General features: G+C 37.3%; 1 protein-coding gene across 8 annotated transcripts in view; it reads right to left on the bottom strand.

The window, feature by feature from the left end:
• Positions 1 to 15,370, bottom strand: part of CAMK2D (calcium/calmodulin dependent protein kinase II delta) — a 365,992-nt gene that overhangs the window by 86,785 nt on the left and 263,837 nt on the right. For all 8 annotated transcript variants that reach the window (XM_049885473.1, XM_049885467.1, XM_049885466.1 and 5 more), the window contains one exon: positions 8,015 to 8,117. In XM_049885473.1, the coding sequence (XP_049741430.1) occupies positions 8,015 to 8,117 (103 nt within the window). The remainder of the gene's footprint in view (positions 1 to 8,014; positions 8,118 to 15,370) is intronic.

Here is a 15,370-nt window from a genome sequence, read left to right as displayed (position 1 = left end):
ACTTAGGAGTTAAAACTTGAAAAGAAATAAGAAAATTAAGGCTATGGTTAGAATCTTACAAAAGATGATAGTTATCAGGATACCCAAATAACTTTATTTTGAGGGGTATTTACCTTTTACAGAATGAAAGGTTCCAAAACATACACTGTGAGGACAAATTTAAGGCAAATTTTCTGTAAATATTTTTGAAACTGAAGTAGCGTAGTCTATTTTAAAGAGTGTGAGAGGGAAAGGAGATTGAGAATAACAGAAGAAATTACCAGGTGAATAAATAAGGCCAAAATACATCAAAGAGCTCACTGTGTGCTAATAATCAGTGTGTACTTATAACTGGCAACTAAAGAGAAGACTCAGGACTATTCAGATGAGTCACTTTTGAACAAGTATCAACTAGACTTTTACCTTAAGAAAGAGATGCGGTAAGAGAAACTAGATGGCAAAAGAAAGATTCATTTTATGTAAATCAATGTAGAATTCGATAAGGTACAATTAGGCAATGATTGATAGTAAATATGTAGTATAATATTTCCCCTTATTTCTGAAAATAATTATTTTTCAAATAAAAAAGTTTACTAATAGAAATTCCAAAAATATTCTCATTTAGAAGATTTTTTCAGGCACACACACACACAAAAGGGAAAATCTGTTTAAAAGAATATGTAATCGGGAATTCCTAAGGCCACAAACCATTGATGAAGCACATTATTTACTGGAATGCAAAGTGCCCAAGAAAGGAACTTCTTCCCCACCTCCATCACAAAATTTATACTTAAGTACAAGTAATGTGTAAAGGGCTATAAAAATAAGCATATATACAATAGCCTGGTTTCTCCAAACTTACGTTAGAAAATGAGGCAAAGGATTTATTTTATCTTCCCTCCCCCATTTTCATCATCTTTTCTTTTTTGTTTGTGTTGGAAGACGATGGAGTGGACAATAAGAAAGGGCTCCAAGAAAAGACCTCTACATTGTAGCTTAAACTTTTCATGGACCACAGGTGATCCACTTCTACCTTCTCTTTATTTGAATAAACCTTGCTTGGTAGTTGTGAGGTAAAAAGAATCACTGAGCAATAATAGTGGTCCCACTGCCTCAGGTTTGAAGATTACCTCAAGAAGGGATGTGGAGTTGGTTAATTCCAAAGTAGGTCCAGGGACACAGTAATTTTAAAGAGCTTCTCAGTGTTTCTGGTATTCCACAACTATCCTCTCACTCATTTCAGCCATCTCTCTCCAATTCCTCCCAAGTTGAGACACTGAGAATCCAATGAGAAACCAATGCCAAAGTCCAGATTAAATCCAACATTCTTAGTCTTTACTTCAAGATTCTTTAGCAACTGGTTCCTCTCATTCATCTAACATTATTTACTCCACTTCTGAACTTAACGTTATTAATCTCTTTAAGGGTCCTTGAAAATGGAATTCTCATTCTTTGCCTTGACGTTACTTTTCCTGGTCTATGAACCATCAATTTTTTTCTCTACCTTTTCTGTATCACAGTGACCCAGTGTGACAGAGTAGAAGAACTGCCCTATAGGGTTTGCTAGGTTATAATCTTTACAGGAACAGATTGCCAGGTCTTTTCTCCTGAGGAGTAACTGGATGGGTTTGGAACCACCAACCTTTTGGTTAGCAGCCAAGCGCTTAACCATTGCACCACCAGGGCTCAATCACTATGAATCAGAACTGACTAGACGGCTCCTAACAATCTTTTCGCTAATAGAGGTGGCTCTAAATTATTTCCATCTTAGAGATCTCCTTAGCTATCTATCATTTTCAGTAGTCCTTTCGCACTCTGGACTCTGAACATCCTTTTATATACAATCTGCATCTTCTCTTCTAGAATTAGTAAACATAATGTATGTCTTAAATAACTTAGTAGAATACTTGACGTAGAGCGGGAAACGTTAACTATATTTCCCAGAGGTAGAAAAAATAAGGAAGGAAGTAACTACAGGAATAAGAAGTAAAAAAATCATTTTAAATGTAAATTATTACAAATCTCTTCTGGAGACCAAAATGCTGGCCCTAGAGAAGCAAGACAGATGGGGAGTAAAACTCCCACTTCTCCAGTTAAATTGTTGTTGAGGTACCTGCCAGAGCAATGACTTTTAAGACATGCATTCTAAGGGAATATGAGCATACCTACTCCTATTTAGTACAAGCATTGGTTGGGCAGCCAGTGGGGGTACTTATCCCTAAGAATATTAAAACGTACATCTCAATGCATGAACCTCAGAACTGTGCAATGCATCTTCCTGAATACAGAAATATTAGAGGTACAATAAATACAGCTTTTATAGAGGGAAATTAAACTAGTAAAAATCTTGGTAATACAACGATGTATGTTCTCAACAGGGGAAATGAAAGGAAGCTTCTTGTCCTGAAAAACCAATAAGAATATCAGAACACATTTTAAAAAAAGAATTATTTACTGTTGGAAAAGAGTCCATTAATTAATCACTGTTATACTGTGACCTAGTTGTTATTTAAAAATATTAATATTTTAAAAAGAGATATAACACAGCAACCAAGCAGTTTAGGCAATTCTTCCATTAAGTAAGCATAATAGTCATTCTTTTTTCTAGCAGCAACAAAAAGTTAGAAATGTATGGCTAATAGCATTTCCAGTCCCACAGGAGAAACCGGCTAAGTCTGGATATTTCTCTTGATTAATCTTCTAGCCATCTGAGCAAGCATAGTGCCAGAGTGTATCCCTTCTAGCATTTTTGGTTAGTATATCAGGGCTAGGAAGAGAGAAGTGGACATGGAAAAACAAACAAGCACGTATATTCTGGACATAAACACAAGAATTAAAAAAGCTTCTAAATATGCCTTGTATCCTTTTTCTTTGTAATGGACACCTTCCATATAAAAAATTATGCAAAAAAGCTGAAGTTCTGGCATTCTCTCTCTTCTTATTAAAGTTACCAAGCTATCCCCCCTACCCGTTGCGGTCAGCCAATTCTGACTCATAGGGACCCTATAGGACAGAGTTGAACTGCCCCATTGGGTTTCCACGGAGCTGCTTGGTGGATTCAAACTGCTAACCTTTTGGTTAGTGGCCAAACGCTTAGCCACTATGCTACCATGGCTCCCCTCTAGCCATTAATATTAAATTTAAAAAGATAAAATTAACCAAATGGCTAGAGGGGAGGCTGATGGGTTCAAACCATTGACCTTTTTATTAGCAGCCAAATGCTTTAACCACTGCATCACCAGGGCTCCTAACAGATACATTAACATCAACTTAACTGCTAACAGCCCTATGCTGAAGAAGCAGGGGTTTTACCCCTGATCTTGTTTCTCTGGGGCCAGCTTGCTTTTAGAAATGAACTAAAACTTGAAAATTAGTGCACCTTTCTTAGGATACCACTGCTTCCACTAACTTGATAGTTTCTTACTCATTCACTTAACAACTGAATATTCAAGAAACTATGATATTGTGTTTAACGCCACTATGATTTTTTACAAATTAGTGGACATCCAAGAATTTTCCTTAACTACTGTATCACTTAGTCTCATACCAGTCCTGTAAATAGTGTTTATTATCTTTACTTTGTAAAGAGGAGGCTGACCTCATGGAGTTGGAGTGAAACTGACCTGCAGAATACCATACAGCTACTAGTAATTAGAGCCAGGATATATACTCATGCATTCTGATTCAAAAAGCTGTATTTTTTCCACTACACACGGTCAAGCCCTCAAACAGCTTGTGATCTAGCAAAGGAGATAAAACGCAGATGGATAATTTTAATACAGTGCACATGTGATCAGAATGGGTACCTGGTTGAACTGGGTAGATGTGAGTCTTTATACTCTTTTCTGCACATCTAGGGCCACTTCCATGCTCAACACTGGTTTAGTTTTCAGAATCAGTTCTTAAAAGTCATCAGGAGAAATTTAAGGAGCTCAATCCCAACACTCTTGTAATCATCAAGCCAAGTTGCTGATATTAATTCTGAGCAGGGGTGGATTATCCAATGGGCAAGGTAAGCATCAGGCTTACCTGTGCTTACTTAATAATCTGTAGTGAATAATTCACATTATCCCACATGAAATTATTCACTACAGATGATCTGGTAAGAAAACTGACTACCATGCTTACCTTGCTTATTGGATAATCCTGATTTTGGGTCTCAGTTCACATAATAAGGCTTCTGTCTTATTGTTATCCAATCATCATTTTGTACCCTGTTTTGCCAATTACATCCCTAGGCTCAAGTCATTATATTGGTATCCTGCCTTACACCCTAACTTTCATAAGTGGGTATGATGGGTAAGGTTATGTGCCAACTTGGCTAAGCCATGATTCTCAGCGGTTTGGCATTATGTGATGATGTAGTTTGGTGTTATGTAATGATGTAATCATCCCCAATTTTGTGATATAATCACCTCCACGAGGTGATCTATGTGATCAGTAAATTGTAAACAGAGTTTCCTTGGGGGTGTGGCCTGCATCCAATATATATATAGCCATTCTGGAAAAGCTGTCTTGCTTTTGCTCACTGTGGATCCTGCATCTGGCTTGTCATCATCTGACCTCCAGTTCTTGGGACTTCAGGCAGTAGCCTGCTGTGTGCCCTGCCAATTCTGGGATTTGTCAGCTTCTGCAGTCCCATGGGCCAACAGCTTGCTGTTTAACCTGCTGCTCTTGGGTTCATCAGCTCCTGCAACAAGGTGAGTCATAGAAGCCTCCAGCCTGATGCTTGACTGCAGATTTGGGACTTCAAGCCTCCATAACTGTGTAAGCCATTTCCCTGAGATAAAAATCTATTTATATATAGACACTCACTGGTTTTGCTTCTCTATAGAACCCAACCTAAGACATTTGGTACCAAGAGTGGTTCTAGAGAAAACAAAATGGTAAGGATGAGGTTTCCAAATTGGTTCTCGAGTCTGGGTGTCTTAAAGGCACTGATGTCTCTGCCTCTAGTGGTAAAGAGGGCACTGCTAATCCATAGCATGAGGTGGCAAAAGAAATATGCAAAATATCACCACCAATAGAACAAATATGTGGGATGTGGTCAGTGGTTTGGCTGGATGGTCAGGAATTTGGAAGGAACGTGATTGGATAATTGGTGACAAGAAGGTAGGGGGAAAAAGTATGTGGATAGACCTATCTGAATGAGCCAAAGAAGTGAAGATATTTGTGTCTCATGTGAATGTTCACCAAAGAGTGACCTTGACAGAGGAGGATTTTAACAACCAAGTGGATAGGATAATGTGTTCTGTGGAAACAAGTCATCCTCCTCCCCAGCCACTCCTATTATTGCCCAATGGGCTCATGAACAAAGTGGCCACGGTGGCAGGGATGGGGGTTATGCATGAATTCAGCAACATGGACTTCCACTCAACAAGGCCGACCTCGCTACTGCTGAGTACCCAATCTGCCAGAGACCAACACTGAGTCCCTGACATGGTACTATTCCTCAAGAAAAAAGGCAAGAAACCTGGTGGAAAGTTGATTATATTGGACCACTTCCATCATGGAAAGGGCAGAATTTTGTTCTTACTGAGATAGACACTTAACTCTGGGTTTGGATTAGCCTTCCCTGCATGCAATGCTTTTGCCAAAACTACCATCCATAGACTCACAAAATACCTTATCTACTATCATGGTACCCCACACAGCATTGCCTCAGATCAAGGGACTCATTTCACAGCAAATGAAGTGTGGCAATGGGCCCATGCTCACGGAGTTCACTGGTCTTACCATGTTCCCTATCATCCTGAAGCAGCTAGCTTGAAAGAACGATGGTATGACCTTCTGAAGACAAAATTACAGTGCCAGCTAGGTGGAAATACTTTGCTGGGTTGGGGCAATGTTCTTTAGAAGGGTGTGTATATTGTAAACCAGAATCCAATATATGGTGCTGTTTCTCCCATAGCCAGGATTCATGGTTCCAGGAATCAAGAGGGTGGTGATGGAAGTGGCACTGCTTACTATTACTCCTAGTGACCCACTCATAAAATTTTTACTCCCTGTCCCCACGACCCTATGGTCTTTGGGTCACAGAGGTGTTAGTTCCAAACGGAGGAATGCTCCCACCTGGAGATACAACACTGGTTTCCACTGAACTAGAAGCTAAGAATGCCACCTAGCTACTTTGGGCTCCTCATACCTCTGGATGAACAGGCAAAGAGAGCTGTTGCCATACTGGCTGGTGTCAGTGATCCCAATTATCAAGGGGAAATAAGATGGATATTGCTTAATGGGCATAAACAACAGTATGTCTGGAATACAGGAGATCCCTTAGAGTGTCTTATTATTAACATGCCCTGTGTTTAAAGGAAATGAAAAATTACAGCTGCCCATTCTGACATGACTACTAATGGTCCAGACTCTTCAGGAATGAACATCTGAGTCACCCTACCAGGCAAAGAACCACAACCAGCTGGGTTCTTGCTGAGGGCAATGGGAACACGGAACGGGTGGTGGAAGAAGGTAGTTCTAAATACCAGTTATGGCCAAGTGACCAGTTGCAGAAACGAGGACTGTAATTGTTTTTACTGTTTCTTCCATGTTTTGTTATACATGTATGTGTGCATAGAAGATTATCTAAATCTCCAACCTGCAGAACTAATTCTAGTCCTACCTTCTTCCAGTTCACAGTAAACTGAAAGAAGTTTATTCACATGTATTACATGACAAACCAAGGGGCAAGTCTGGAGATAGTCAATCTACCTGGGGGATAAGGAGAGACTTAATGTAAAACGTAGTATTAAACTTGGAGGGAGTGTAGACAAGAACACCAGTTGGTTACTACTGAAACAGGGCAGGCAGCAGAAAATGAGGTCTTGAATTAGGCTGTTGGCAAAGAGAATAGAAAAAGGCTGCAACACCATTCATTCCCATTAACCTGCTGGGGAGCATGAGAAAGATATGATGAGTCCTGGGAGCCAGGTGTACATCTGAGGAGATGCGTATGTCTGGCAATACAGAGAAACATTTATACATAAAACAAGAGGTAGCCATTTTTTCAGTTATCATTCTGTTTTTGCCTTTTATTTTATTTATTTTTGTTGGTGTTGCTGAGAGGAAAAATGATCAGAAGTGAATGATATTTAAAAACAAAATTTAACCTCAATGCATCAAAAGTGAGAGAGAAACAAGACCAAAGCTTGGGAGAGACTCCGTTTTAGAAGACTACATGAAAATGGGCTAATACTGGTATGTGGCAGAGAAGCATAAAAAAAGTCAGTGGATAAGATAATTAATCAGGCTAAATATTGAAAAAATCCATAAGCCTGGTTAGAAATAAAATAATATAAATTTATCTAGAGTTAATTTCTTCCTTAACAGCAAGGAAACAAAACTCATCATATAGAATTTTTAAAAATATCAGAAATTCAGAGAAAAAACTGACAATTTGGAGAAAAGGAAGACAGTATCTTAAAAAGGAAAAACTTTAACTCACTAATCACAAAATTTGTGAAATATTCTCTAAGCATTTCATAAGTATCTAGTATTTACATAGCAGTTTTTTGTCATTATGTAAGGAAAACTCATAAATGAATTTTTTCTCAAATAAAAAATGTATTTTTTGAATACTGCAATTCTCCTACCAATTCCTAGCACTGTATCTGTTTTCTTACTCATCATTTAAGAAAAAAAGTCTATGTGTTCCTGCTCTCCCATTAACCAAACCCAAAACAAGCCCACTGCTATCAAGTCGGTTCCGAATCATAGCGACCCGACAGGACAGAGAAGAAATGCCCCATCAGGTTTCCAAGGAGTGGCTGGTGGATTCGAACTGCCAACCTTTTGGATAGCAGCTGAGCTCTTAACCACTACACCACCAGGGATTCCTCCCATTAAAAATATCCCTTGAATCTTTTCTAGGTTACATATGCTTTAGTGTCAGTGAAACTATGTGTTTATAAAAGTCCAATATCTTAAGATTAGTCAAGTTGTTGTTAAGATGTACATTTCCATTTTATTTTGATCTGCAAGTGGGATGTGATAAGAGTCAGAAGGCTGGGGTAGCATGAAGGAGAGATGCCCTACTCACCAAACCATGCCTGCTGGTCTCCTTGAACTTCTATGGCTAAGCCAAAGTCTGCCAGTTTCACAGCTGCTCCTTTGGATTTGCTAGCTAAAAGCAAATTCTCAGGCTTTATTTAGAAAGAAAAAAAAAGAGATTGGAGTGAGTACCTATTTTAAGTGACTATCCAAAATTAACAACATTTTACAAGATAAGAAGAAAAAAAGGCATGCACTGTCCTCTTGCCTGGAGACTGCCATTCCTAAAACCCAGAGAAAATACAGTTAGCAAATGATTAAAAATTGTCATGTGTGCAGGCTTCAGACAGATGCATAAATGTATTGGAGAGACACTTGATGGAAGAGAGAATACAGTTGGGGTGAGATCAAATGAATGGGAGCACCTGTCTTGACCTGCTCACATGCTTCCAAGGGCCACCTGAGGTCCGGAGTTGGCCACAGATACTAATTTAGAAGCCTAACAGAGCAGAGACATTTTCAGCAGAAGGAAACTTGGCAAAATGTTAACAAGTGTTGGACCAATCTACAGACATTTGGCAAATGAAATGCACAAATTAAATCCTAGTTGACTTCAAGAGTTTGGACCCAAATGTAGTGATTTTGATTTCTCAATGTTTCCAAACAATTTCTGTACAAATTCTGGAGACTTATTCTGACTTACGTATTAAAACTGCTGTCTTTAAGAATCTGTTTATTCTTAAAGGCATGAAGAGTGTACTACTATTTGCCAAATGTTACAGTTAGCTTTTTTTCTTTAACATACATTTCTTCAAAGTGTGACTCAAAGCATTACTTACATATGTATTTTCACATCTAAGAATTCAGTGAGAAAGACAGATTCTTACTTTCTTGGATATTTATCATTATTCAAGGACTGATTACTCAGTCTTGGCCTAAGGCTGTGTCTATACCACTGCTTCCCAACTACTGCATCAAGACCTACTGGTGCTTTGAAAAGAAGCACCAGGGTACATTTTTTAATTTCCCTGGACCTACTTTTTGGATTTTAAGAAATGAAGGGAGAAAATGGTCAGGAAAAGGAAGTCGATTAATATATATAGTTAAGTCTATATGCCCAGGTTTATTTGAACATATGACAGATTGGAATACAAGATTGGAATACAATACAGAAGAATGATTGAAAGTTTTCCTACCATGGGACAGAACTCAGCAAATTTAGAGGTCTGTCTCAGACTGAAAAAAGTTGGGAAACAATGGACTCTACAAGTGTCAAAACAATTATTTGAAAATCTAGAAATTCAATCCATCAGTTTTATTTATATGTTGACAACTAATTTTGTATTTTTCATGGAATTGACTATTTTTTTTTCCTTACTGAATTAGTCAATTCTGTTGTTTGTTTTGACCTTGTGTAAACACAGCCCAAACCAGTAATTTATTAATTAAGCCAGCCATGCAAATTAGCAAAGACCCATAACCAGAACTTGGAAGAAATTAGGTTAAATCTATAAAAAAAATCAGAGTGTGGGCAATAAATTCTAATAAAGTACCACACTTCTTCAGGCTATTGCTGCTCACTGCCATCAGATTGATTATTATTATGACAATTGGTATCTGTGTGGAAACCTTCATAATTTTTTAGGGCTTATAGGGTTTTGGAACTACTTCGACAACTGAATACATAATAATTTACTTTGGGGTTGCGAAGATGTCTTAAGAATATGAAGGATCTCCATGCTGGAATAACTTATTAAAACCTAACATTCATAATTACTTGGAACTCTGGCTACCTGTCAATAACTGTATACCATCTAATCACAGTATACTATTATATTTGGCATTTTATTTTCACAACTAAAATTTATAGTCTACTACGTTCATATACTTTTAAAATATAATCAAGATATTTTTCCAGCTTTTAGTTTGTGGAAGAAATAACTTAGAAAAATCACATCAAACTGCCAGCAATATTTGATTCTATTTCTTTGTGACCTTCAATTTCAAAGGCATTGAAATGTCAGAGATTTCTGCTATTACAAGTGTGTCCTAAGTTGTCAACCACGACTAATTCAAGGAAAGAGTTCCAATCACTTTAGCAATCATTAGTCATTTTAGGTCTTTTAAGTCAAGTGGTATTTGAAGTTTGTTGAGCAAATGCCAGTATCATTAGTGAATAAATAAAAAAAAAAATTAATGTGCTTTTACTCTTATAACTAAATCAAAAAAGCTTGGGGCAGTGCTGTGTGCATTATGCCTTCAAACACCACATATCTGCCAATTCAGACTAAATGGAACGCCTTGGATTTTTATCATGCGTGAACTCTGAATGACTGGGCCAAGTATTCATAACCAGAGACAACCTAGAAGACCTCACTGTAGGGCCTTGTGAGTCATCCAGGAAAATAATAAATTCATCTGGATAAGTGTTTCACTTTGTACCCATCAAGACTGTTCGGCTGCAGTTATGTACAGGAAAAGGCAGGGCTATCTCAAAGTAATTATGGTATACAGTTTTAAAAATTAATAGGACTGATGTGACTCATGTTTATGTATACCTTTTAGGCAAATCTAAAGTGTAGAATTATGGAATGCCAACTGAAAAATTAGGATGATTACTGACACTATTAAAGGACTGTTTGCTTTATAAAATGTTTCAGCACGAGACTGCCTTAAAGGGATAGCTTCAAAGAAACATTACAAACATCACACAAATTTGATTTTATATGCAACTCGTTGGAATATATCAATTTGGATAATCCTGTTATCATATCCTGCAAAGGTGTGGGAAGTTTAACCACCAAGAATTTCTAAAGCAACAACTTAACCAGGACAGCCACATTAATTCTGATTTTCTTTTATCACTCTCACCCAGAGGCCTCCAATTTGAAAGATGTTGTTTTATAAAAGTTCACAGGTAAGTACGTTAGTTTGAATTCTGAGTGACTATAGAAAGGAAGATAATTTGTGGTTAGTCTACAAAAGCTGACAGAGTAGAATTTCTCACTTAATCAGTGGCTACTTCTTTAGAAAAGATCACCACTAGACTCTTATCTGCCACTATTCCACTATTTTGATTTCTGAAAACTAATGATAAAGGGAAGGTCAGAAAAATACATTCCTTCCAATATAGTTACAGTTATTACAGGGGGACATGGCACTGTGAGAGAGATGGCCAGCATGATGATCCAGAAAGAACATGATCTGGGTTCAGCCCTGACTGTTATTAACTACCTGAACTAGGGCAACTCTTGGAGCTAATTAGTTTCTTCATCTCTCAAATGGACATTATAAAGATGGTAGGGCGCGCCTGACCCAAGCCATAGTATTTTCAATCGCATCATATATGCATGTGAAAGCTGGACAATGAATAAGGAAGACCGAAGAAGAGCTGACGCCTTTGAATTGTGGTGTTGGCGAAGAATATTGAATACACCACGGACTGCCAAAAGAACGAACAAATCTGTCTTAGAAGAAGTGCAGCCAGAATGCTCCTTAGAGGCAAGGATGGTGAGACTGCTTCTTACAAACTTTGGACATGTTGTCAGGAGGGATAAGTCCCTGGAGAAGGACATCATGTTTGGCAGAATTCAGGGTCAGCGGAAAAGAGGAAGACCCTCAACGAGGTAGACTGACACAGTGGCTGCAATGATGAGCTCAAGCATAACGATTGTAAGGATGGCGCAGGACCGGGCAGTGTTTCGTTCTGTTGTGCATAGGGTCGCTATGAGTCGGAACCGGCTTGACAGGACCTAACAACAACAGCAACAACATTATATCTCCTAACAGTGTATATGGAATGATGAAATGCAATGGGATTTTATTAGAGGAACTCTGTCCTCTATAAGGGGCAATGTTCACATTAATAGTTAGCTATTACACTCCAGTGCAGCTGGCCATTTCAATGTGCAGAACATTCATTATGTGTAATGAATGTTCATAACTTGAGGAAGGTCTGTACTCCTAATGTAAATGTAATCTATTATGTTAATCTTAATATATTGAGAGTGTCTCTAAATTCTTACAGGGCAATCATTTTTAAGGTTGGTTTTTAAATAGATTCTACTGACGTTCTCATACATAGGTTCCTTCCCCACCCCATTGCTTCCTAATGATGCAGGATTTTCCGTGACATCTGGTCTCAGTGTCAACAACCATTTATAGCGTATCAGCTGTAATGAGCAGCAACTGTTAGCACGTTTTTGTTCTGTACTTCCATATGAATACAATGGAAACTTCTTTGTGATTTGAGATTTTCTTGAAACTGTACAAATATCTCAAAGTATCTAGGCATGTTGCTGGAGTACTTTTAGAACTGGAAGAGACCTAATCCAAACTCTTTAGTTTTTAAATGAGGTAAGGCGGTCCGAAAAGATGAAGCAAGGACTTGAAACCAGATTTCCTGATTCCTTCATTTTAAGGATTGATGCTGAGGAAACTCCTTCGGTGAATATAAAAATGGTTCATTTTCAAAAAGATAGCCCATTTAGTAGACTTTTTTAAAAGAACGTTAAGTATTCAAAAAATTTACTACTTATAATTCAAATTAGTAGAACAAGTGGTTAACTTATGATAAAGACATGGTTTTAATCTTGTTTCTTAAAAACCTTATAAACACATGCCCAGGATATCTAAGTTACTGTGCTCTTTATTAAGAAAGTGATTTGGCAACGATCATCTCCAGCATTAGTCATATCACAGTTTAACTGTGCACATACGTGATAACCATCTAGTAAAGGAAACATAAAACTGTGCATTCTACCTTTCTTTTTATGCTCTTTTCTTTATACTATAAAAGCAGCAAGTTATCATTTTATTTTTCCATATTGTTTCTCACATTCTCTTGGATTTTTTTTTTTTTAAGGAGAAAAAATTGTTCTGTTTTGCTTTTTTAGTTTCTTTCCTCTATTAGAAAGTCTTGATATTTAAATAGGAGTTTAATATTACCAACACATCTTTCACATATTTTTAAATTATCTTCAACTCAATGGACTGTAGGTTCCATGTCTATAAGGTCTGTTTCTATTTTGCTTTCATTTTTTTTTTGTAAGTGAACTTTAAGCCATCATGTCACAAATGTCTGATACTGAGTTATACCAACCTGCTCCTTATTAAGTATTCTATTTTTCAGCACCCCTAACTGATTGTTTTGGGGTGGCCGAAATTAAATGTGGCAAATGCATTTAATCCTTCTGCTTGTCTCATTTTCCAAAGGCTGCGGCCAGTGCCACATTACTGATTTTCTAAATGGGAAATTTTTACTTTATACACGTCTATTGTAAAATCATGTTGCCCTGCTCCATATTATATTTTAAATATACCTTCTTCTCTTTATTCCTAATGATATAGGTTTTTTATAGCTTTGGAGGGTCCATACGTAGGACTATTTTAATCTTTTGATGCACTAAACTTAGAACCATTTTCCCCAATAATTCTTAATGCTGCTGGTAAAATTGCTTTCCCACCATTGTTTTGGTCTCTGTAAAGTTTTTCAACTCATCCAACTGACTGATGTACTTCTTTTACGTTAATACCCCATCACCCTGAACCTTCTCCTATTTCTTGTTTCTGGGACATCTACAAACTGTCTCTGTGTCTCAGCCTTATGCTGAGGTCCTGATAATTTCCCATCAGGCATATTCCACTGCCTAATGAGCCCCCAAGAGTGGCAGTTATTCAAATATTGAGAATGATCTTTATGCTAAAGATATACTTATCCTCTGTGTTTTATTCAATATTAACATCCTTAATAATCTATTTTAATCAATGTTGCCTTTTATATTGTAGAAGTACTTTCAGTTGAATTTCATTCATTCCTGACTTCAAGGAATATGCCTCAAGTATTTACTAGGTATAAGGTAAATACACGTTATTAAATGTTGCTCTAGAGAGGCTTACGAACAAGTTGTACATTACCCATATGCTCCTAGGTGCCTTTGATAATCATGACAAACATAACACTTTCTGTGTTTTATTCCTTGATATGGACAAATTAAACAATGTACATCAAACATTTGTATTATACATGAATTAATATAAGAATCTAGGTAAGAAAACAAAAATATATGGCTTAAGAATAGTAAGGGCAACTTTTTGTTTAAAGTCTGGTAACGGGAAATTTAAGCAGTTGCTTTCCTTTTTCCTTTTCATATATCGTTAAAATGTAAATCTATAGTTTCCCTTCAATGTTTTAGAAGCATATCTCTCTAAAGATCTATAGTGATTCACACAAAGATTGATTTTAAACAAAACACTGCCTTAGTTTACTGGCTATATTTGTCAGATAGAATGCACATGGTAGATAAAAAAGACACAAAATTAAGTCAACACACTCAAGGGGTGTATAAATTGCCTCTAATGCACAAATTTTGGACTCTTAGTATGTTTATGAAATGGCTTACTAAAACAAGCACCGAGAACCAGACTCAATAGACGTCTACCAAAGTTAGCAATCTGACAGAAATTCAGACAGAAATCTTAGAAATAATAACAAGCATCATCAGAAGATGCTTTAGTATGGGGGAACATCTTTGTCTTCAGAATGAAGAACAGATAGCAAAAACACTTTTCCCCCTTGGAAGGAAGGTGACAGGTGATGCAACAGGCTATTTCTTTGGGTACTAAGCCTCCCTATTTTAAAAGTTACAGAAGAGAATTCACATTTTTCATCCTTGGCTTTTACAGTACACTTATAGTTATATAGTATAGAGTGAAATGTTTTAAATGATAAATTTATTAAAGAGTATCTGATAAAATAGCACAAATTATGTGACTGTCCATATATGTTCACTTAAAAAGGAATACAGCCCTGCGGGTTCTGAGAGCTAACAAAAAGAGGCCCTGTCTGCACTTCCTAGTGAGAAATTTTTAAAGTGACCACCAAAGACATGAGTTTTCAAAGGAACATGTTGTTTTTCCTTTATCCTAAGGGATAAATGTGGTATTTGCAGATGTACACAGTCTTATTTTGGCTCTCCAAAAGAAAATGCCTGTAAGCAAACCTTTGTTTTTGATACTGAAAGCTCTCAGAATCAGACTACAGTCAGAGAGATTCCCAAAATTAAGGCAATGATTTGTTTACTAATCACATCTTTGTGTAAACTGCTGTGGATCTTTATAAACCCATTGCCGTGGAGTCAATTCTGACCCATAGCTACCTTACAGGACAGAGCAGAACTGCCCCATAGGGTTTCCAGGGAGCAGCTGGTGGATTTGAACTGTTGACCTTTGGGTTAGCAGCCAAGTGCCTAACTACTGCACCACCAGGGTTCCTTATGTTTTAGAAGAGTGTATCTGTATAAAGACCCAAGGAGCCCTGGTGGTGTGGTGGTTAAGCATTGGTTGCTAACCAAAAGGTTGGCAGTTTGAACCCACAGATGTGGCAGTCTGCTTCTGCAAAGATTCA

This window comes from Elephas maximus, chromosome 5, assembly GCF_024166365.1.
Source record: "Elephas maximus indicus isolate mEleMax1 chromosome 5, mEleMax1 primary haplotype, whole genome shotgun sequence".
Taxonomy (NCBI): Eukaryota; Metazoa; Chordata; class Mammalia; order Proboscidea; family Elephantidae; genus Elephas; species Elephas maximus.
The sequence above is the reverse complement of the archived record's forward strand: the minus strand, read 5'-3'. Positions and strand labels throughout refer to the sequence as shown.